The sequence below is a fragment of the Crocodylus siamensis genome, chromosome 2 (genome assembly GCF_052110815.1).
Source record: "Crocodylus siamensis isolate JL-2025a chromosome 2, ASM5211081v1, whole genome shotgun sequence".
NCBI lineage: Eukaryota > Metazoa > Chordata > Crocodylia > Crocodylidae > Crocodylus > Crocodylus siamensis.
The window spans coordinates 204,280,698-204,305,768 of NC_143396.1; the positions used below are offsets into that span (position 1 = coordinate 204,280,698).

Sequence of the window (25,071 nt, forward strand, 5' to 3'; positions counted from 1 at the left end):
GGTGAGCTCTGATTATTCCATGATGGGGGGGAAATACAAAATAAAATGCCAAAGTGTGTGTGTATATATACAATAGTAGTATTTTGTTTTATTCAAAGAAAAATGCAGATTTTCAGTTTAATCAGAAAACGTGGGGGAGGTTATTTGTCTGTTTTTTGTTGTTGTTGCTGTTTTTTTAGGGGAGGAAAGCCAGCATCCCCGCTTATCACAAACAGCTGAAATAAGTTGTTTGGCAAAACTCAATAGCCTTCCCTTTGATAATTAGACAATACTGTCAGCTTTTTTGTAGGTGCTGGAGTTTTAGTTGAAATTTTTTGCATCCAAATAAAACAATTGATATTCTGACTTTTTTTTTTTTTTTTTTTTCCCCAACCCAGTTTGGGGCAGACTTCATGTTGAAATAACAACAGAATTCATCAGTCAAGTATCATTTTCAGTTAATGCTCCAGAGACCTATTGGAGCGCCCAGACCATCTTCCCAAATACGGGAATATTCCAGATACTTCACTACTTAGGTGTTTTTCCAATGCAGTCAGACTTTCCCAAGCTGTTTTTGTTAGCTTTCTGTTGCTACAAATGTGACTGATTTCTTTGAAGTGAAATTTATAGACTTATTCATGGTGTATAAACCTGCATATTTCTTCCAGCAAGGAATAAGAGTAAAAACCCACAAAGATTGTATTCTCTGAGATTTTAAACCCTTAAACTCAGGAGTGGGCAACATATAGCCTGCGGGCTGGAGGCCCTTCTATCTGGCCCGTAGGGCCCCTAAAAAATGGAGAAAATTAATATTTGTCTGCCCTTGGTTCCTGTCAAAAATGACAGGAACCAAGGGTAGTAGGACCCAGGGGAAGCCTGGGGGGCTCCAACAACAGCGGCCTGCCCAGCTCCATCCCCCAGCCAGAAGCCCCACCCAGTGCCTTGTGCTGCAGCTACTTGCAGCCCATGTGGGGTGCCTGTGCCAGCTCCAGACAGCCCCACGTGGGTTGCAAGCGCCTGCAGTGTGGCGTGCTGGGCATGGGGCAGGGAGGGGCTGCTTCCCCCCCACACGCAGCTTTTCCCCAGGCTCCTTCCCTGCATGAAGAAAAGTGGCCCCTTGCCCACCCTATGGCTGGTGCCCCGCGTGGGCCTGTCTGGGGACACTGGGTATGAGTGGGTGGGGAGCCAGCAGGAGCACGGGGCCCGCACCAGTGTCCCAGGGCCAGTGCTGGTGAGCAGTACAGGGTCCCAGCCAGCAGAAGCTCTATGGAGCTGGGCCGGCTCCACAGACCCTTGCCAGCCTGGGTCCCACTGCTGCTGTCCCTGGGACATTAGTCTCAAGATGGTGACGAGGGGGGTGGAGCACTTGTTAAGGGGTGGGACACCCGCCAAGGGGTTGGGCTACCCATGCGGCCCTTGACAGCCTGCCAAAACTGGGTAAGCGGCTCTCTGCCCAAGATGATTGCCTTCCCCTACTAGACCCATAATAATATGATCTAAGGAGAGAAAAGATCATCTAGTCATCTACTTGACATATCTGCATACAGCAGGACACTGAATTTCACTCTGTGATCCCTGCATTAAGTCTATGGGGAGATACAGGATTTTGAAAAGCAGGGTGCAGATACTGCATCATTGCATATAAGAAAACACTTGTGGGGTGGTTTTTTTGTTTGTTTTTAACCTGGGGGGGGAAAAAAAGTAAAAAACTAGGAACTTTACTAATAAGCTAGAGGTCTAGGGCTATATTATTCAGTTTGGGATCCAAGCAAAAGCAAATATAACTTTATTGGAAAGAGCATTAATTTCTTATGTATTATGTTTAAAAACAAAAACAAAAACCAAATAACAAAACAGACAAGGTAAAAATAATGAAAAGACACTTTATTAAATGTCCTGGAGTCAGTAAAATTAAATGTACTTCACTTTCAGAGTCATAAAACAAAATCTAGCCTCCTGGAGCTTCTTGTGAAGTATTAAAAATGCACTGTCTAAAAGTTATTTTCATGCCAGAGCTGAGGTTTCTAGCTAGAATTTTAAAAGCAGTCTACAGGGCTGTGAAATAGAAGTTATAATACCAGGACTAGCGAATAGACAGCAAAATTGCAGAACAAAGATTAGCTTGGTTAGTGAAACTACTAAAAACCATTAAAAAGGAGAGAGGGCTGTTTACACCCATGGACTGGAGTATAGGAGGAATCAGATGGATAATAATGCCATGAAATCAAGTGACTCCCTCACTGCTGCCTAAATAGAAATGCTGCTGTTGCTGCCACCAGGCAGCTGGTTTTTAAATTTTGGGTGATCCGGGAATGTGTGTGTGTGTGTGTGCAGATGCGGGGGAGGTGTATAACAGCATGGTGGTACCCCCTGGATCTACCCCTGTATAACTCCTACCCACTCCCTGACCAGCAATGATTCTAAACCAGCCGTGTTTAACTTGATTCACCTGCAGGTTTGATGGGCAGTGTCCAGTCCCTCTGCAGGCTAGATCATGCCAGTGGTCCCAATCTAGCACCCAGGGCAGGCACCACCCAGCCACATACAGGGGCAGGCCAGCCCCACGGTGAGGATGGCCTAGCCCGTGGGGCTGGCCTGCCCCTGAGTGGAGGGGGTACAAACAGGTCCCAACCCAGCCCTGTGTGAGGAAAGGAGCCATAGCCCAGCCCCTGGAAAGGGTGGGGTGGAGGGACAGAGTACGATCTCTGGTGCTTGGTTCTCATAAAAGGCCCCATTTTAGAACCAAGACTTCTAGAGTTCTGTCTCGGACCAACACAGCTACCACAGGCATCCCTCATGCATGGTGACATTCCAAAACCAAGTGACACCTTATATTGGACCAACTGAGAAATTGCAAAAAATATATATATTTTTTTCTTCTGCAAACTTTTTCATACGTCTCTCATACATTTGGAACACTTTTCCGGAGTGTACATTATACAAGGGCTTAAATGCTCCGATAACGCTGAGAATTATTGTATCGTCCGCAGCATAGCCCCAGGAGGCGCTCCCATAGCAACCGCGCGAGGCGGGGTCAGAGGGCACAGGAGGATCAAAGGGTGCGCGGGGGCGGGGCGGGATCTGTTGCTAAGGGCGGGGCGGGGCTTGGCTCCGGAAGTGCGCGGCGAGCAGACTGACGCGGCAGCGAGCCAGTGTGGCGGCCCCGCGCAACCCAGGCCGCTGAGATCGGGTGGGGAGGCGGCGCCAGGATTTGAAGCGGCGGCGGGAAGGCCGGCGCGCGGGGCCATGGAGGCGCTGCTAGGCCAGGCGGAGCAGCTGCCCGCGCTGCTGGGCGCGGCGCGCTCGGCGCTGGCGGGGCGCTGGGACGCGGCAGCGCTGCAGCGCGCGCTGCGCTGGGCCCGCTACTTCCAGCAGCTGCATTGCCGCTTCCGCGCGCGGCCCCGGGTCCGCGCCGCGCTGGCGCAGCGCCTGGCCCGCGCCCGCCCGCCGCTCGCCTTCGCGCACCTAGGCCGTTGCCCGCGCCTCCTGGCGCTGGCGCTGCTGGAGAACCGTGCCGCGCCGCCCGCCGCCTCCCCGGCGCTGCTGGCCGCGCTGCTACCTGCCCCGGCGTTGCTGGCCCGCCGCAAGGCCGCGGCGCGCGCCGCCGGGCCCGACCTGCGGGCGCGCACCGAGGCGCAGCTGCTGCTTGCGCGGCTGCGGGAGGACGCGGGGCGGCCGCTCCGGGCGGCGGCGCTGCTGGAGGAGCTGCCCGCGGCGCGGGTGGCGGCGGCGGCGCTGCTGCTGCCTCCCGACGCGCCCGACGATGCGCTGCTAGCCTGGCTGCCGGGCCGCCTGGCCGCGCTGCCGGCGCCGCTCGCGGCCCAGGTCGCCGCCCGGCACCCGGCGCTGGGCCGGCGCTACGTGGCGCTGCTGGAGGGCCGCGCCAGCCGCCTGCGGTACGACCCGCTGCGCGGGCGCTGGGACGGGCCCTGGGAGGAGCTGCGCGAGCGCTGGCGCGGCCTGTGGCGGGCGGGGGAGCCGCTGCGGGCCTCTGTCCGCGCCTGCCTGCTCCGCCGGAGGGCTCAAGACGGTGGCTTCTGCGTGCGCGGCCTCAGCGTCTGGACCGACCTGCTGCTCGACTTGGAGGAGGACCAGGAACAGGGGGCCGTCTCAAGCCCCTCGACCGGGTTGAGCTTCCTTCACACCTAAGCTGTGCCCGGGCCATGCCTCCAAAACTGCCCTACACCTGGACGAGACCTCCCACCGGCAAAAGCTGTGGACTGAGGTGGGCCTGGCTGCCCTTTGGCAAGTCACCTCTGCGCCCACCCCTTGTCAGGTCACCTCTGTCACTGTTGCCAGGAGCTCCTTGCCCCCTGCCAAGTCATCTCTGTGCCTGCCCGTTGTCAAGCCACTTCTGCCACTGCCCCCAGCGGCTCCTCACCCCTGTAAAGCCACCTCTGCTGGTGCCCCCAGCAGCTTCTCTCTCTCCCCAGCTCTGCCGTTGGGCTCTTCTCATGCTGCTTCTCACCAAAAAGAAGCAGGTCCCTGTTTTGGGCCTACCTGATGGAAAGTGCTCCTCAGCAATACAGAAACTGACTTACCTGTGGAGGGGGGTTGAGCTACATGATGCCATGGCTACAGGGGTTTTGGGGGGAGATGTGTCTTTATCCTACTGTTACCAGAGTATTTGGAAGTCAAGCAAGAATTTTTAGGCCTGCCTTTAGAGCAGCCTTCTGTTGTCCAGTGGTTGCTAATTTCCCAGAACTGCAACATGCTCCTAAAGAGCCTCCACATCTGCCTATATGCAAGTAGGTGGAGGAAGTGGCTGTGCGCCAAATAGGATAAAAGCCAAAGACTTATTTAAAAAAAAGGGGGGGGTATGTTTCCTTTTATTTATTTTTTTTAATTATTATTTTCCTGTGATGTGGAACATTTCTTTTTCTAAGCTGTATGGGAATGAATGAGACACTTAATATCTTTGTTTGATTAGAACATCTAGACTAGATGATTAGTCCTCACTTTCCTTTTCATTAATAGCAAGAACTGGACTGTTAGAGATGAAAAACATATGAGAGAACTTCATTAAACCTTTTGGGTTCTTCAGCTGTTTCTGAATCTTACTCATAGTAACTTTTGTTTTCAATAAAGTGTATCTGTGTACAAACTTGCTTTAATGAGCACCAAAAAGAGTAGAAGGTCTGGCTGTGATCCATGATTGAGGCTTGGCATCTGCCATTGGTTACAAAAACTGACAAAGGTTGCCTTCAGCTTGTCATCCTCAATGACATTTGGACATCTGCTGTGTTGAAATGAGAGTAAGGTTTCATCTCCTTTCTAGAGTCTCAGTGAGAGGCCTCATTTGGTTCTGCCACTGCAGTTCTTTGGCTTATTTAATCATGATTTGTTACACAGAGATGGGAGGGAAACTGCAAAGCGGCTATTATCATAATACGCACATAATTGCCCCATGGAGTTTTAAGATTGAATAGGTAGTATAGCCAGAGAGATTTGCTATTACTAATCTCCCTTTTAAAAAATATATATTTCAGTAAGAAGTGGAATTTCATCTCTGAAAGTGGAAGGAACTTAACTTGCAGCATGCAACATCCTGCCATCTTATTACACATCACATGTAAAGGAAATCTGTTTGGCTGAACCATTTAAATCTGGTATAGATGCAAAGACAGATTGTGGCCTCCTGGCTCATTACTGTGCAGTTGGTTACTGGAGTGCTCAACTAAGTATTGCCCGACTGTAGGGGTTTTCAACCTTTTTTAATAAGTACCCCTGGCGGCCAGATGCGGAACGGGTGGGGAAGAGGGCATGGCCAGTTGCAGAGTGGTGGTGGTGGTGGTGGCAGTGGCCGTTGTGTGTGACCACTCACATCTGGCTGGCTGGGCAGTGCCTGTGTGGCCTGCAGAGGGGCACTGCTGCCCTGTCCCCCTGGGACCCTGCTCCTTGGAAGTGGTGGTGCGGGGTGCTGGGTGGAAGCGCTTTGTCCTCGCCCACACGTACCCCTCTAGGGCCTTCCCAAGTACCCTTAGGGCTACACATACCCTCAGTTTTCAACCTCTACCCTACTGGGTTAGGCAGAAGGCAGGGTGTATTAACAGCTATATTAAGGGTGAGCAATTATTTCAGCTGGAAGGCTGCTTAATGTGTTTTGGTGAGCTGTCATGGGCTGCAATGGTAGCCCTGCCCCTAGACAGGTGCCCTGCTCCCTGGTTGCCATCTTGGGACCAGAAGTCCCAACCCCACAACCCCTGATATTTGCTAGTGGAAGTCCCTTTGCCCTGCCCCCAGAAATACTAATGCCCCTCACTCATAAGCCACAGGTCCCCCAGCCCTGCTGGTGCCCCTCACTCCTGACCCACAGCCCCTTGTTCCCCCCAGCTCTGACAGCCCTGCTCCTGCGAGCAAGCCCTGGGCACCAGCCCTGGTGCCACCAGCCCAGCTCCCTGCTGCTGCTGAAGAGCTCCCCCCTTTCGCTTCTGCTGCCTTTCCCTGCTGGAAGAGCAGGCATCCCCTCCCTCTCCCCCCACGCCCTCCATTCTTCCAGCCATGCTGCAGCCCCAGTGCCCAGACAGTTTCCCCCAGCACCGGCAGGCACCTGCCCCCCCTCTTCCACACCTATTCCTTCCACATGCCCTGACACACGCACACAAGTTCACATGACCCCACAATCCCCCAGATAGTCTCCAAGCCCTGGCCTTCCAACCCCTGCTCCCTACAGACTTACCTGCATACATCTACAGTGGCTGCTCCCACCACCCTGCCTAGCTGCAAGTCAGCCATGTGCATGTGAGCATGCACATGCTCATGGTGCCCCCTGCCTCCAAGCACCCTTCCCCTCTTGTCTGAGCCCCAAGCAGCTCCTTGCTAGGGCAAGCTGTGAAGTGCTGGGAAAAATATTGATGCAGAGCAGAGCAAAATCCCAGACATTTGATTATATTTTTTAAAATTGCCCTTACGGAGATTAGAGGATCCAAAAAGAAGACATATCCGGGAAAACCCGGACTTATGGTAAGTGTGGTGTTGTCCCCCCTTCCCATCCCGTGGCGCACAGATGCTACTGCTGGTGGGACTCCATGGGAAAGCAAAGGGAGGGGCTCCACACCACTTCTGGTGGAGTCCCGTGAGCTGCACATGGCGGCAGGAAATAGGGAAGGCAGCGGCTCCATAGCATGGGGCTCCCCTGGGTGTGAGTGCCAGGAGCTGCATGTAGGCCCCACGCAATAGAGGTGGGCTGGCTTGGCTCCACTCCTTGCCTCCACATGAAGCTCCCAGAGCTGGTTGGAGCCACGTGCTGCCTGGCAGCTGAATTGTGCAGTCCACGACCACCCCAAGGACACGCTGCCTTCTGCTGTTGCTGGTGCAGGGGCTGTTCATCATGGGGGTGGTTTGGGGGGGTCCCCACACCCTTCACCCTCCCTCACACACCCACAACTTGCCCACTTGACCTCGGTGCCCTTGGCTCTGCACTCACACCAGCCCCATGCTCCACGTTCCTGCCCAGCTGTAGCTTCCCAACTAGGTGCCTGAAGTGAGCACTGCAGCAGGGACACAGGAGGAGATGCTGGAGTCTGGAGAGGCTGAGTAGGTCCCCTGGCAGCTGCAGCACTGGCAGCAGCAGCCTCTCCTGGAAGCCTTTGGGCCAGAGCCAGGGACCCTTCTGCTCAGGAGGGTGGGAGTGAAGCATGCGGTTTGGGCAGAGTACAATTAATTGGGTATTCGTGGACTAGATGAAACCCACCTGGTGGGCTGGATCTGGTTCGCAGCCCATACTTTGCCCTCCCCTGACCTATATAAACTAACTCAATTTATATATAGTCTATAAGGTGCCCATCTACCCTGCCTTCTAATGGACTTCAGACTAACTGTGCTAAAAAATCTATGCTGGGTCAGATCAAGAGTCTGTCTAGCCTATTATCCTGTCTGACAGGGGCAAGTATATGTGCTTTAGACAATGATAATCAGGCAAGGGATCATTCCACACAGTTTATTTCTGCTGTAAGATCCTGGTCATCTTCAGTAGGTTATGTCCCTAATTATTGGCCATCTCCTCCATTCATATGTCTAATCTCTTGTTGAAACCCAGTTATATCACTGGCCTCCACAATGTTCTGTGGCAGTGAGTTCCCTGAGTTAATAATTTCCTGTGCTTCCCTGTATTTGTTTTAAACTTGCTGCTTAATAAATGTATTGACAATACCCTGCTTATCAGAGGGTGAAAAAAAGCAGAGGAGGCAAAATATTATCTGGCCCCCTCTGAGTAATGTCATAACACTGCACCAATAAAATGAGAGCTTCATTAAAGTATGTGTAAGCGAATGCATTTTAACCTACGGTTGCTCCAAAATGCTAGTCTAGCCAAATTAATTGGAGAGCATAATACTGTGAAAAGAGGAAACTATAATGTGGACTCTTAATTATGATGGCACTACAGTCATTATAATAAAAGGAGCTCTTACAAAGAACAGTTTCCTTAGTGAAGTTTGATTTGTCTAATAATACTGGGAGTCCAATTTCAGTCATATTGAGGCTGTCATAAAGCAAGGAATTTCTGCCCCAGAACGTTCAAGGTCTTGCACATCACCCTCTTGAAATATTACTATAAGAACAGAGTTTCAATTTTGATAATGGTAAGCCTGTTTTCCTTATTGCCCTATTGAGCTCCTTCAAAAATAGATGGGAATTTGACAACAAAGATAAACTCAACTAAAATTATATCTATAAAATCTGGAGGTTCTTAGTAAATTACAAGAACCCTGTATTTCCTGTTTTAAGTTTCCTATCATTGTCACTGGTGAAAATCCACTGATTTGACCTTAAATGATCAACCTTTTACTAATATTAATGGCATTTTTATTTTCTTACAGGGTTTGCCTGTGTGTGGCTCTTTCCATTTTGCCCTTCAGAAAAGGGCTAAGCAGTAATATGAACAGCTCAGATAGAAAATGTTCATAAAAATGCAATTGCTTAATAAGGCTGGAAAGTGACAAGGCTAAAATCAGCCACCCTTCATGAAGGCAGTGTTTCATATAACATGAAATGCATTTGCTTTGTTAAAAGAAATATCTCAACTATGGGGGGGGGGAGAGGACTAATGTCCCAAAGGATTTTACTTATTTATTTATTTTTAGTCAATTGAACCTGAGAAAAGTAGTATTTTCCTGATGCTGTATATCATATAAATACCTTAAGAATCAATGTGCCTGATAGTATGGGCAAAGTTTCCCACTGTGATGGTTAAATGTGTGTGTTGCACTTGGATTCTTCTCTTATTTTTTTAAGATGTTTATTTTGTTGAATGTTATATGTATTAGGATGATGAGGAAATGCCTGTGCTATGAATGCTTGTAATTTCACTTGAGTGGATGTAGAAGTAGGAACTTCTAGCTAAATTGTAGTTCCTGTCACAGGGACACTAAGGTGCCCTGTTCCTAGATAGGAAGAAGGGTGGCTGCCAATCACAAGGGGAGCCCAGGTGATGGTTGCCGGGACAACTGAGCTGGTCATGTGACCAGAAGGGGGCAGGGCCGGGCCCTTATAAACAGCCCCAGGCCAGAGCCTAAGGGGCAGTTCCCTTCTGGCAGCCTGGTGTGCGGGAGCTTGGCAGTAGAGCCGAGCCGATGGTTGCTGTCTGATCGCCCTAGCAGCTACTGCATGGTAAGGGTGGAAGGAACCCTGATGGGGAGGCAATCACTAGAGAGGCAAGGGAGCTTAAATCCTATGTTTGAGCGAGGAAGCTTGTTGTTGGGTTACAGCCGGTGGGCTGATGGTTCTGTTTAATTTGTTGTATAAACACCGGAGGGCTGGGTGAGGCTGTAGGGGTGCGAGGAGGCCTCACAGGGGCTCCCCAGCGGCTTGGGGGTTCTAGGTGCCTTGTGTGGGCACATGAGTGGTGCCTGAGAAGGCACAGCTGTTCAGTGCCGAGGTGGCACAGCGGGTAGCCCTGTATGGGCGATAGTCAGAGGCCCAAGCAAGGCAGAGGACCCTGACCAAGGGTCCTAGCACCAGAGTGAAGCCTGTAGGGCCCTGTGTTGGGCTCCAGAAATAGGAGCCACATGAGAGGAAGCCTAGGGTGGGTGCTGTAAAGACGACAAGCCCTGCGAGGGCGGGTCAGTGGCCATATAGAGCCCGGAGAAGGTGCCGAGAAGCTGTAGGCACGGGCGCGTATTTAAGAGAGGTGGGGCACATGTATAGAGAGAAACCCCACAGGGGGGTGCATGTGGCTGACCAACTTCCCAAGAAGGTACGGACAGGAAAGATCCCCAGAGAGGCTCCACTTCAGTGAGAACCTCGAGGGGCAAAAAGGGCCAGGTAAGCCTAACTGGATACAGATTGTTAACAGGAGCTCAGAGGGGCCAGGTAAGGCTCAGGCCACCTGAGCCTAATTAATACAGTTTGTGGATGGAAACACAGGGGCTAGGTAAGGCTTGGGCCACTAGCCCAGGGGAAAGGATACCATTACTGAGCCTGATAGGGCTAATCAGTAGGAAGGGGTGTCGGTTGCGTGGCAAGCCCAGGGGCACCAGAGGAAGGGGCATCGGTTGCGTGACAGGCCCAAGGGCAACGGGCAAGGTGCAGGTAGGAATTGGACCTGATAACATCCGGAAGAGCTGCGAGGCTTGGGGCATGCTAATGGGGAGGTAGGAGGCACGCGTAGCCCTAAAGGGTGGGTGCACCTTGTCACTCCATTGTGGAATGGGGACAGTGTAAGCAGGGTATCGTGGACAAGGGAATCAAAGGCAGCCTCCCGTATAGAACCAGATATCATCAAAGACGTGACGGGCGAGATAGAGGGTGCTGGATTATGTACTTGACATGGTAGGGGGCGCTAGTAGGATCACGGCTGCTCCTAGACCCCAAGCCGTGACAGTTCCTTATTTCAAAGCCTGTGGCAGAAGCATAGTTTGAGTAGGCAACTAGTGAGTTCTTGCAGGTCTATTAATTCCTGCCAATTGTTTTTCCATGAGCAGAAAAGTAGGGCTGTGTGAAACAGCACCATTTCATTTCGACTTCCATTTCACCATTTCGATGGAACACTGTTTTGTTTTGAGTTTCATTTTGTTACAAAGCACTGCTCAATATGAGTTGAAACGGCACTGAAACAAAACAGTCGGTGGAATTTCACACAGCCCTACCGAACGGGGATAATAATGCTTAACTTGATGTTATTAGAATCGCTTGATGTGCATAACATTGGATAAGCTTGTTAATGCCTAACATTGGTAAGCTTTTTCTAAAAAATCTAGCTTAATGTACAAAGTTCTCTAAACAGAGGAGAAAAGTTGATTTAAACTGCCTGTAACATCTGATTGTCCCTTTGTCCTTAACAGTTGACAACAAAATGAAAGCAAAACCTGTCTGGATCTTCTCTATTCATATTAAACAAATAATAGAATTTGGGCAGGAGATATATGCAAAGTTCTGTCAGTTTTATTTGGAATTAGTATTGCCTCTGAACTTCCTAAGCAGCTATTTCTAAATATCTGAATCCATAACAAATTCATCAACTGATTCCTGTAAGGAGGAATTTCTTTAAATTGTCTAGCAGCAGCAGATTCCAGCAGGGATTGCATCCAGTGTCCTGGATATTATTAATGGTTTTTTCCCACTATTATCCTTATTGCATCAATTTTCATTATTTATAAGTCTGATGTTTGGAGGGCTTTCATGTTTACTGACATGTAATAAAACTGTCTTTTGGTTTTGTAAAACCATCAGCTTCCATCTAAAGAGTTCAGTTGATCTTTTTTTTAATAAAGAGCAATGCTTGCTGCGTATTGGTCATATTCACCTCCCAAATTTTTTTGCCAGCACTTGCAACAATTTATTTGTAGTATTACAGTAGATAACAAGTATTCTGTTGGATGTTTTAAGTTTTCTGACAGTGTCACACTAAGATTCAGGATCCATGTGTCACAGGCTTACTGTTAGAGCTTGGGTTGAATCTGAGACTTGAGATCCTGCTGTCTTTATTGGTGGAGCCCATCCACCAATCAGGAGGCAGAAAGAGAAATAACATCACGCCCCTTTTCTGAGGGGAGGGGGGAAAAGAGCTCTTCTGGACCTGACTGAGGACTGTAAACTGTCAAGTCCGGAAGACTTAAGGAGCAGAGCCCCAGAACATATAAAAGGAGCTGCGTGCCCAGCACAAGGGCAGATGCATCAAGGACTGAAAAGAGTGGGGCGTAGAAGAGCTGAGGAGAGCTGCTGAGCAGGGCAAAGCAGTAGCCCAGGAAGAGCCTCTGAAGACTTCTATCAGTGGGGAGTGGGGGATGGCTCAGTGGCTAGGTCCTTGTGTGCAGCACAGTGCACGGTGTCCAGACCCTGGGAACTGTGTGAGGCGGCTGAGGTCTGCAACCTCTGGTGTGCGGACAGAGACACGGTGCATAGGCTGGTGCATGGAGCAGGACCTTTGGAGCCCCTGGGGCGGCTCAGGCCCTCAACCCCCAGAATGAGGCTGGGAGCTCGGTGCAGGAGGCGCTGCACGGGGGGTGACAGACCCTGGGAGCCGCTTGAGGTGGCTCGGGTCTACAGCTGCTGGCATGGGGCAGCAGCTCAATATAGATGACGCAGCCCAGAAGGTCGGGGAATAGACCGAGCCCCGGTGCTGCACAAGGCTGTCCAGGCCTCCAACCCCTAGCACAAGGCAAAGCATCCATTACACACAGTGGTGCCTGTGGCCCTAATCCAGTTCAGCGGCAGCAGAGTCAGGTGGCAGAAAAACCTGGCAGGGACAGAGCTTGACCAGGAGAACAAGAGGCAACCCTCTGGGACTGCAGAGTAGTAGTATGTTACCCTGGAGAGAGGGTCCCCACAGGGGAGCCTCCCCCCTTCCCCCCAACTGGGTGGGTGGGGGTGTGTGTGTGTATAATAGCGTTTATTGTTTTGTAAACTTTTACACTTGTACATCTATATATGTCTTTACCCTTGAATGGTTTTGTTGTGATAATAAATCTGTACATAGTTAAGTAATTGATTGACTGGATCTAACTCTATAGGGGACAGAGGCAGCCAGTGGGCTGTTGTGTCCCTCCACAGCACGCTGCCCTGCCAAAAATTCCCTCAATGGGAAACCCATGTACACGTAGGGTTCACATGAAAGATGAGGAAAGTGCCTGTCTCCATGAAGCAGTACATGTAGCATATAGTATAATCCAGGGAGGTCAAACTCATCTGGCCCTGTAGGCCAAATGAGTGGCACAGGATTAGTCCACAGGCTGAATTGGGGCCACGAACTACTCCTTCCCCTTCCTTCCCCTCCCCGCATGCTGGATTCAGCACCCATAGGCCCCCTGCACACAATGACTGTTCTAACTGGTCCAGGATCCACACCATAGCATGGATCCCAGAGCAGAGGAGGGGTGCTATTTGTGGCATAGGTCCCCAAGTGGCTGGGGTTGGCACTGTATGTGGTGTGTATCCCAGAGTATCCAGGGCGGGTGTTCTATATGGTGCAAATCCTAGGCCCTTGCAGCCTGTGGGTCTACTCTAAGATCCAGGGGGTAGCATCAGGGGCCAGATGACAGGACTCTGCAGGCTGTGTGTTTGACATCCCTGCTGTAATCTAATTAACTCCTTCTAGCGCAGAAAACTAAAGAAGACACAAGTTGCATATAAATGCCATCAAGTTGTAAGCACCCGGCTGCAGCAAAATAACAAAAATGTTACTTTCTGTAACATGCAGGGTGGGAGGGTGGGCAAGGGGAAGCAGGGGGAGAGGAACACCAAATTCCAAGACAGCAGACTACTATAGTCCATATGGTTTTGATAAACATGGCAGTGCACAATCTTTAATAGTTTCAGATTTCTTATCCAGTCTGAAAGAGGCTGCATCAATTTATGCTCAATTTATATACATTACCTTATCTTCTTAAAAAAGTAAATAATACAGGAAAAATGTGATATTTCAAACTTCCTTACTTAGACAGCTCTGTGATATTTTGAACTCCCCTCTCTCTCACACAATCCATAGGACTGGATCTAAATAATTTCAGCTGAATTCTGAAATAAGGTATTAGAGATGACAAATGACTAATCTTGTTGTTTATTTATTTATTTATCTATTTATTACATTTAATGGCATTTTTTTAATTCTTCCAGGAAATTCTGATTTATAAACTATAAATAAACTATGTAATATAATTCTCATCCTCATCCTGTTTACGTGAAAAATAAGTTTCTTTTCTTCGCATAGTAATTTAGGAAGCAATTCCTTAACTGCTAATAAACAGTTGTAGCAATAGATTCACCATAACAGCCTATTCTTTGTAATGCTTGTGATTTTTTTGTTAAATGTACTAAGAGGTGAAAAAACACCTTTTTTGTTTGTTTGTTTTTACTAGTGAGAGAACAGCACACAATCTGATGAGATATTACTAATCTTTTCTTCATTTATTTGGTGGAATTGCCATAATTTTGTAATGGTTCAATTACTTGAGGACTGTTGGGGGGGCAGGGAATAAACAACAGAAAAACACACAGTTTAATATGTGATCATAGATATCATAGAAAAATAAGACTGGAAGGTACCTCAAGAGGTCATCTAGTCTACTCCCTGCTCAAGGCAGGATCATCCCTATCTAAACCATTATATCCACGTTTGTCAAATCTATTCTTAAACTTCATGAACAACCTTCTTGTATGATATATGTTAAGAGACTGAAATAACAAAAAATAAAACAATGTTTAACAAAGAAAAATAATTAAGCAAATGGCTGCTGTTTGTGAATGAATATATGAACTTGATTATGTCTAAAGGATATAAGCACTTTAACCTGTATCCTTTTACTTAAGTGAAGCCTCCATGCACATTTAGTAAAGATTTATGTATGTCTACAGCTGTGTGTGTGCACACATTATTTTTCTGAAAAAGGGAAGCACAGGAGCAGCATGAGAAAAATAAAAAAAAAAGGAAAGAGGTTTGGGCAGTTTTGGAGGCAGGGTCAAGAAATGGGGTAGATGCAGGAGCTTGGTAGCAGGGGACAGCGAAAGAGAGACAGATACAGGAATTAGTGAGAGAAGAGAGAAACTGATGGGCAAAAAGCTTTTTAATCACTAGTGTGTAGGTTGTAGCTGTGTTGGTCTAAGGACAGAGGCTGACAAGTTTCTTTGGGTATATCTCTTATTAGACCAACTCAAGTAGTTGGAAAAATTCTTAGCAAGCTTTTGGGCACAAACACCCTTCATCAGGCTGAGGAAGCATCTGCAGATGGTCTGTGCTCTTCCTGGATGGAGTGGTAAAACTGCTTTACTATTCATTCCATCCAGGAAGAGCACACACCAACTGCAGATGCTTCCTCAGCCTGATGAAGGGTATTTAGAAGAATTTTCCAACTATTTTGAGTTGTCTAATAAGAGATATCAGATTTACCCAAAGAACCTAGTCTGCCTCTGTCCTTAAACCAACACGGCTAGAACCTATACCCCTTTAATCACTAGCAACACTCACCAATTTATTTCCTGAAAATAAACCCCTTTATTCTTAAGTCTCAGAATTACTTTGCTTGCTAGCAAAAAGCTGTGAAACACACTGACAGACCCCTCCATTCCTGTTTACCAGATAATATCCTTCCATTGTTACCAAGTCATTCAACTTGTAGAGGCAGAGTTGGATTTAAAGACATGACACCCGTGCCCCTTTGCAGAGTTTCCATGTTTTGGGGGTGAGTTAACATGAAAAAAACATGTAAAATGTCATTCTAAAATCTGAAATAATAAAACTTTCTTAGGCATCATCCTTTCTCTTGCAGTACTCTGAAATGAAATATTAACTTTAGGCATTGGCAAGCTACAGCCCATAGGCCAGATCCAGTCTGCAAGGGTTTGACCTGGCATGGGGGAATCAGTGGCAAGGTGGCTTTTGTTGCCCATCCTATCCACAACGCTATCCTCTATTGCATAGCCTGCTGTTCCACTGCATGTATGCTTACCTTCATGGAAAAGGGGTGGAGGGATTAGTGGAGAGGGTAAATGCAGGCAGCTGGCCACTCCAGGGGGTGAAGACTTGCAGGTGAGGGGTTTTGGGTGTTGGGTCCAAAGTGTGGCCACTGCCAGCAAAATAATCAGCGGTTTCCAAAGCAAATTCTATTAAATTTCTTTGTAATGAGGCCAAACAAGCTAATTCTTCTTTTGTTCTGGCTCCAAAGTAAGGTCTGAAAGCACATTTTCCAACTCAAAAAGTATACGAAGATCAATTCTGTTGTACTAAGCACCATATAATTATATATTGTGCAATTACTTTTGTAGCAATGCATTTATAAACCTTCCCCCTAACTCTGCAGGATACAGCCCTAAAATTCAAGGCTACCTTGGAAAATTCAGGGTGGTAGTTTGCCTTATTCTGGAACCTGTTTTAAGGGATCAGCAGAGCTTTCAGGCCATCTCCACATCCAGTTCCTGAAGTGAGAGAGGCAAATCCAAGTTTCCTAACAGACTCATCATTGATAAATCTCCATGAGGAAAGCCTCACAGAAATTTCACCCCTTTAGTCTTTCAATGTTGGTTTTACCAGGACTTGAATTTGGCAGACAGTTCTCTTAAGTAGTAACATAAACTGCATCCTTAACTGTCTCTACTTGCAGACCTGTTTTATTAATAATATTATGTATTCAGCTCTTAAATTCCTCTTCTATTACATGATAAATTCCTCTAGTATTATGTGATCAATTTACTGTAACCCCTAACTAGAACATTTTACCAGAAATGATTCTGTTATGCATTGGATAAAGAATGTAGCAATCAGATTCTTAATCTAGTTCTCAGTGCGTCTTCCTACTGCATTTATCCCTTTTATAAAGCCAGTCCAAAATAGCTGCTCAAAAATGTAGCATTCTCAGCATGGAGCTTGGAAACAGCTTATTCCAGAATCTTGTAAAGCATTGTTAGGTTTGTAGCAACTGTGGAGATTCTTAAATCCCACTGCAACATTGTTCAGTTTGATGCTTTCTTCAGGATTGTTTCCAGAAATCAAATAGCCCTAGTCTTAAACCTGAACATTCATGTCACCATTCCTCTCATGCTATGCTGCAATTTATAACCAGCTGCAAAGGATATCCTACTATATGGTCCTGCATTTCTGTGGAAAGTTGTGTCTTTGCTTTCTAATGCTAGCAATTACAGAAAATGGCAATATGATTTCTGCAAGATGCTACAGGAATAGTAAAGTGCTACAAGTTTTCTATTGGATTAAACCAATATACAAAGAAGTCATCTTTAATTATCGTATGATATAATTACCAGGAAAAAAACCAGAGAGCAAAATTCTGTCCGACTGTCAAATGCCAGAAAAATATCAGACACTCTTTCATTATGCCCTCTTCTCATGAAAAGAACTGGCAAATCTTCTTAAATACTAGGACTCAGAAATAGCAGGGTGGGTTGTAACTGTAACCTCCACCATTTATAGGCAGTGGATTCATTAGGACTTTCTTATTAATGTAAATGATCTAGGTAGGAACAATTGATTTCTCCCAGGAATTAATTGGACATGATCAATCCTAGACTCACATGTGTAACAACAAGGTCATTCATCAGCTGCTTAATGTTGCAATGGGCTAAGCTTGCCCTTTCAGCTGGGAAAAGATGGAGTGCCCAGGGGAAATGAGTTTTAAATCATTATGCTACAGACAATTAATATGTGTACCTCTGTCTCTCTCAGTCTCATTACTCTTCATACTGAGGTGAAAGTTGCTGAGTTCAGAAGGGATCCATGATATTTGATAATTATTTTGTAACATTATTCCTAATACTTTTTGAGCTCAATTCTCCAAACGTTCATTATGTAGCAGAGAGGCAAGAGAGGACGGAAAGCGCATTTATGAATCTTAAAAAGAAACAGTCCTGATTGAAGAGAGTCTGTTACCAGACCTAGCTCAAGATTTCATACAACCTTCTTCAGCTTCCTCCAGCCTCCAACAAGATCTTCTCCTACATCACCATCTATGAATTCATAAAATCAGTAACTAATTTTGTGTGTTGAAGGAGGGGCTATGCATGTTGTAATTCAGATGTCGTTACCATTCCACTGTGTGGAAAAATCTGTGTAGGAGGAGAGTGGGGTGTTATTGATGAGCAGAGCCCGCCTTAGGAAAAATGGCACCCTGAATGAACTTGTATTTTGGTGCTATCCCCAGGTCAGCAGCACTACTACAGGCAGAGGCACAGGCACGTGGGCAGGGACATGAGGTGTAGTGTGGCAAGGAGGTAGGGTGGCATGGTGCTCCAGGCAGGCAGGTGGACGGGTCCCTCCTGAGCAGTGGCAGGAGGAGGGCTGAGCTGGGCACCACTCCTCCTGCCTGGGGTGGAGATCAGCTTGGGTTGGGGAGAAGAGATCACTGCTGTGAGTGCAGGCTGCTCGTGTGTGTGTGTGTTTGGCAGTCCCACGGAACATGGTACCCTGAGCAGTTACCCATGTCACCCACCCACAGCTCTCTTGATGAGAGCATTTCTCCTTGGAAAGTGAGAGCCTCAAGATCTACAGAGGAATGTTTTGCAGATTTTAAAGGATGAGAGAGAAAGGGATGGGGAAAGGCTACTTTCTTTCATGTCTGGAGGCCACTCTTCTCTGGCAAGAAAGCAAGGTCCCTTCTTTCTATGCATTGGCATAGCTAGCTATTTTAGCACCCTTGGAGGGGTGGGCTGTGGGAGGGATATAATGCCAACCTCTACGGAACAAGTTGGGGTGGGGGAGTGACAGAGGGTTACCTTCCATAGCACTCTGATGGTAGTAACTGCTGCTCCTGCTAGTGGGTGTTAGCTTTGGCTGCTATGACTAGGGGACTGTCTCCCCAAGCAAAAGTAGCAGCAGACTCCACAGAGCAGGCTTCCTGGAGGTTGCCATTCTGTGACCCCCCCCTCCCCTCACACACCCCTTCCTCAAATCTCTGCCTAGGTCTTAAGATGATCTAACCTACAGAGTTTGGCATTAGGCACACTGAGTTCACGTATACTTTCCACAGGATTTTGTTCTCAGATTTATAAATTTGCCCACCCTAAAACCAAGGAAGCACCTTCTCCCTCCAGAGCACTTAAACTTGTCCAAAGAAGGGTTCAGTTTCAAAAGGTATCATGCATTAAAAGATGAGAAGAAAGACAATATAATGTTTCAAAAACTAAATGCTGCAGTGTCATGCTGAAGTAGCACTATATTTACTTTTTTGTTACTCAAATAGTAGAAGAAATGATTTCCCTTTATCTGTAGATGAAGTTATGTACAAAATTAGTCTCATATATGCCCCTTTGGCAAGAGAGAGAATTTGCTGAGGCTAATGACAAGAAAATACTTCTAAAAGATAGTCCAAGCTGTATTTTTAACTTAGCAGACAAAGTTAAGATCCAGAGGGAGAAAGTTCATGTCAGCAATATTCAAATAAAAACGAGATGAATTTTTTAATAGTGAGGGTAATTAATTATTGGATTTTCCATTGGCTAGCATCTTTAAATCAAGACTGGATGTCTTTTTAAAATATACATTTAAATTCAACCAGAAGTTATTTGACGGGCTGCAAGGTGAAAATTCTGCAAATTTCTGTAGCCTGCAGTATGCAGGAGGCCAGGTTACATCACCTGCTACTGCTTTATACACCTGTTATAATGTACCCCTGATTGTGTTATTGGCAATGAGGACTGAACTATAGCACTCTGGATCTTAAATTCTGAACCTCAAATGTCTCATCTAAGTCCTCGCTGTTAGTCAATTCAATAGTACATTTACCAAACTGTCCATAACCCTTCCTCCACTAAAGAGCAACAGAGGATCATGCCAAGTGGATTACATGATGCTCTTCACCAGAGTCTCTTCTGAGACTCTACCCAAATCTCCATCTGGGCTACCACCCCACATCTCTAGCCAGGTTGGGAGAAACTAGAGTTAGATTTTAGACCCCTGAATCTTAAAACATGCTGCTGAGCTAAAAGGGCCAGTGCAATTAGCCACCATTATAATAAACTTATCGATGTCCGTATATGGCCAAACCACTACTAATTAAAGTAACTTAATCACAGTGTATATCTATGAAACCTGTGCTTTTGTCACTATTCATGGCTTAACCCCACAACAATCTCATTGTCTTCCATTCATGAACATGCTTCAAGACCTGGGGAGATAAGTCTAATACCAATAAGTTTGATCACCCACAAGAAGTTTGTGCTATCACTATCAGATTCAGCATGGCCTTTACACTTCATAGGCCATGGATACTCAGTTATGTTGATTCAGAGATTGGCATAACCTGTGGTCTGGAAAGTAGTGCTGATGGTGAAATTTTAACTAGCCATCTATTTTCTTTATAAAGTGGCACTATATTGTGATACTTCCATCACATGATACTTACTTTCCTCTTTGCTCCTCCCATTGTTTCCCAAGCTATGCTCCTTCCAATACTCAACAAAAAAAGTGATATATATTCGATGTGAAATGTTTGATCGAAATATTGGCAGGGCAGCATGCCAAAAGTTACCCTTCCCCATTCTAGCAGCCTAGATGTCTATCACACCTTGTGATGCTGATCTCCTGTAAGTGGTGAATAAAGCACAGAGCATATGACTCATAATGACTAAAACTGAAGGAGTAATATCTGTGAACAAAACATTGTTTTAGACTAGTGAAATATATCCAGTTAAAGTGAGAAAATAAGTTTTGTCTGGATACAGCTCAAAACTGTTCTCTTCACAGGCAGTCACATTTTTGTCACTGACTGCAATCATGCAAGATGGGGCTCAGATTATTGTATAAAATGTCAGAGGTGATATCAACAGCAATGCAGGAAAGAAATGATTGCTCAAACCATTCGCTTATGTAGAATAGTGCAGCATTTTTAAAGCAGTGTTTTTTATGTAGATATAGTCCAACCTGCAAAATTCTTTTTGGAGGAGGGGCTGTAATTTAAACATATTTGAATAGCTGACAGATGCATCTATTTTTTTTCCATGTGACAGGAAAAGTAACAGGAAATCGCACGCTATCCTCACACACATTTCCTCTTCTGGCTTTAAGGGATAACTTACATTTTATACCAGTTTCACTGAGGAGGGGAAAATAATGTCACATATCGCTCCTTGTCTGTTTTCCCAGTAATGTTAAAAACATATGGCATTGACACTGCCAATTGGAGTATATTGTTGGAAATGTGAAATAAATTGCAATAGAATAACAGGAACAATTTGCATAGAGCACATGATGTGTATGTGTGTATCTAATATAAAGGGCTTAGTCCATCTGTCTATCTGTAAAGCTCTTATTGGAGCACTCTGATTTGTTACTGAACCAACCAATCAGAGTGCTCCAAGAGTGTTATGAACAGGAGGCAGCACAGCAGAGCACCACCATGACAGCAGAGATGGAAAGGATGGAGCGGGGGCCGAGGCCAGCAATCCACATCCACAGGCCCTGCTTTCCGGAGGTGGTGGAGCACCTCTGTGATGGTGGGGATAGAGCAAGAATGTGAGGCCAGTGGGGCATTGCTTTCCACAGCCCTGCTCCTTGGAGGTGGCAGCAGTGTGGGGTGCTGATGGAGGGGATGGCAGGGCAAGCTCCTCCCTTCCACCCCCACCCCCGCCTCCTGAGAAGCGGTGGTGGCATGGAAAGGGGAGGGTTAGGATTTGCAAGCTTCCCCCCCACCTCCATGCCTGCCTTCTCCCCACCCCATAATTATGTATGTATGTATGTATGTGATAAATGCCTCAGGTGTTTCTGGCTCCCCCTCTAGTGAAGTGTGTTTATATATTAGATGCACTTCACTAGTCAGTGGATATATGGTTGTATCTGGAATTTCTATAGTAACCAAAGTTAATAGCAAGTATTCACCATTCACTAATTAAAACAGGAAAACACTGGACCCTGCGCACTGCACCAGCAAATTGGTCCCAGTGGTATCTAAGCTATTTCACTGTTGTCATTATAGCCTCTAGCAAAGTCAGGATATTTGAAGAGAATATGGTTTCTGCAACTTATTGAAGATATTATATCCCTATTTATAATCTAGTTCCATGAATAGAAAATTCCAGTAGTAGATCACTTGCTATAGAAAATTTGGTGTAGAGGTAAGGGTCGTTATGTTTGGTTTATGGGCAGATATTGTAGAAAAAGTGATTAAAGTTGCCGTTTTCATTAACCTTTAAGCATAAATAAGCAATCACATTTTGATTTGTAATGATTCTGGACAGTTTCCTAATACTTGCATATATATTTTAAGTCTATAGTTATTTAACTAATATTCTTATTTAACCTTGATCAAAATCTAATCTCCTGATCTCTTCTGTAGACACATGAGTCTAAAGTCCATACTGCTATGCATTTTAGGTAGTCATTTAGAACTCTGCAGAGTATCTGGTACATACTGTTGTTACCGTGCAGTCCCCGCACTGCATGAGTTGTTTCCAATGTTACTTCGCAATAGAAATGAGCTACTGCTTGTTGCTACTGTGCAATACCATCAGTGTCATGGTTCATGCCTGCTTGACCCTACATTGCCATAGCAATGAACTATGGTGATATAGCTCATCAATACAGTGACACAACATCTTGGGTAGATATGCCTGGAAAGTAGTTTTGTACCACCACTTCATACAACTTCAGTTGACAAAGTATTTGGCAGTGGAGAATCAGGCCTATTATATTTAGCTATCAGAACACAAAAATACTGGCAATACCTAATTCAGAAGGAATAACAGATCATATAGGAATCTCTTAAAAATTATCTACCTTGAATAGGGTATCAGGCCTTATTCAAGAAACCACTCACTATTTATGCATTAATTCACCCACCTAGAATGATGCATGATGTTGTGGCCAGGTTATCATTTTTAATATTATTTAAAATTTTTAATATTCTTGTGAATATTTGGTTGGGAAACTCTCCACTGGACTTAGCAACTTTTACAGTAATGGTAAGTCCTATACTTCTGATTCTTATAGATTTCATACACATTCTGGAAGGGACCTCAAAGATCAAGTCCAGCCTCCTGCCCCAGGGGCAGGAAGTCAGCTAGGGTCAAAGGACCCAAGCAAGATAAGCATCCAAGTGTTTATTGAATAAGTTCAGAGTAAGGTGCCTGCACCACATCTGGAGGAAGTCTATTCCAGGTCTTGGGGGCTCAGACAGTAAAGACATTTTTTTCTTACGTCCAGCCTAAAACGGTCTTATAGGAGTTTATGACTGTTGGTCCTTGTTTTCCCTTGGGGCGCTCTGGTGAACAGATGTTCTCCCAGATCCTGATGAACACCCCTTGTGTACTTATAGGCAGCCACCAGGTCCCCCCAGAGCCTGCGCTTTTCCAGACTGAAGAGTCCCATGGCTCTCAGCCTCTCAAGCTTATTCCCAGATCATGTGAATGGCTCTCAAGCTTCTCGGCATCCTTCTTCAATTGCGGAGTCCAGAATTGGATGCAGTACTCCAGCTGCGGCCTCACCAAGGCCGAGTACAGCGGGAGGATGACATCCTGAGATTTACTTGAGAAGCATTTATAGATTCAAGCCAGGATTTTGTTTGCTTTGCCAGCTGCAACATCGCATTGGTGGCTCATGTTCATCTTGTGGTCAGTCATGACCCCCAAGTCTCTTTCAGCAGTGGTACTAGCAAGTGAAGCTAGTTTGCTTACTTCTGCTTGGCTTTTTGGACTATTACTTGTCATAACTTTGGTCAGGGTCAAGGAAGGAAATTTCCTCCAAGTGAAAGTAGTAGAAACATTAAGCATAAGGCACAGCTTGCTTGTTAGACTCATCGAAACAGTATCTCACCTAATCAATTCCTTATTGCAATGGCCTCAGGACCTTGGTGGCATCTTGGGATGAAGTTACATGTTGCACTTAGACTATTCTAAGGGCACTTTAAACACGTGAATGCTCACATTTTACGCTCATCAACTCATACTACGTGGTCTCTGAGTATCTCAAAGTTATGCCACTTCAGGCAAAGGTTAACTCTGGACTGTACTATCTAGCTTGCATGAAGGTAATTTCATTCTGAACCACAGAGGTAAAATGAGCAATTTGCAGTCCTCCAGCATCCAAGGATGCACTGTTCCCAGCTCTGTCCCTCCCCCCCCCACCCCAAGCAAAAATAGAACCAATGGGCGTTTTTGCACATGCAAGGCCTGCAAAGCACCCGACTGCAATGCTTGCAGTTGTATAAGCAGCAAAATGCGCGTCAGTGCTGAGAGAAGGGTGGTGGCGTGCTTTTGAACTAAAATACATAGATGGTTCAAAGGTATGCCATTGCCATTTTCTGCACACTGACATGTATTTCACCGCTGATACAACCTCATGCAATGCAGCGCAGTACACATCAGCTCGCGTGTGGATTAATTGAGTCTGCTCCAAAGTAGCTGATCTCTGGTGTGTCGTGGGACCAAAACCTATGCGTATAAATGTCCCATGTGTCCTGGCTCCTAGCAATACTCCTGCTTACTAGCCTTTTAATGGCAAGTGAGAGCCATGCAGGCAAGAAACGGTATTAACCCTTAAGGTGCAACTGCTCACAGCACATTATAACTTTAACACTGCCTACCAACTCACAGATTTAGTATAGTTTAAGTTTAATGTGTAAACTCACCTGTGATCATTGGGTTCTTCTTTTCTCTGCATGTACACAACTTTTTTTTTGTTTCCTGAGGACTCTAATCTAACCAAACTCAGTGGGTCCTTTATAGGGTGTCTGGGTAAAATTATGTAGATTATGATGTACAGGAGCGCAGACAAGGTGATAATTATGGTCCCATCTGGCCTTAAAGCTTATGAAATCTATGTCGATGTGCTTAGGGCTTTAGAAAGTTGATATGCACTGGTAAAACAGCAGTGTAATTCAGGGACAGTACACATAATTTTCTTCACATTTTTTCCTTTATTATTCATAAGCTTTGATCCCTTTCTGGAATACATAATAATTCCATCCACATATCTTACATATACTTTCCAAGGTTTCAGTTATTTCCTGGAATTCCAGAATAACTTTTTGCCATTATTTCTTGCATGTGTTATCAAAGCAGTCATTAGAACTGCAAAACTTGTAGTTTAATATGTAAAGCATGCTAGTTTTAAAGCCATTCATAAAGCAGTTCTACAGTGGCTTCTTTTTTAATGAAATTAAGTTCAAGATAAAGGATCATATGCAGTCCTAGCTACAATCTAGTCACCAGTTAACATAG

At 46.0% G+C, this 25,071-nt stretch overlaps 1 protein-coding gene across 1 annotated transcript; it reads left to right on the forward strand.

The window, feature by feature from the left end:
• Window positions 1–3,079: 3,079 nt before the first annotated feature.
• On the forward strand, window positions 3,080–5,027 carry FANCF (FA complementation group F). The gene has a single exon (XM_090034948.1). It carries the CDS (start codon window positions 3,226–3,228, stop codon window positions 4,126–4,128), a length of 903 nt encoding a protein of 300 aa, XP_089891074.1. The 5' UTR covers window positions 3,080–3,225; the 3' UTR covers window positions 4,129–5,027.
• Window positions 5,028–25,071: the final 20,044 nt, after the last annotated feature.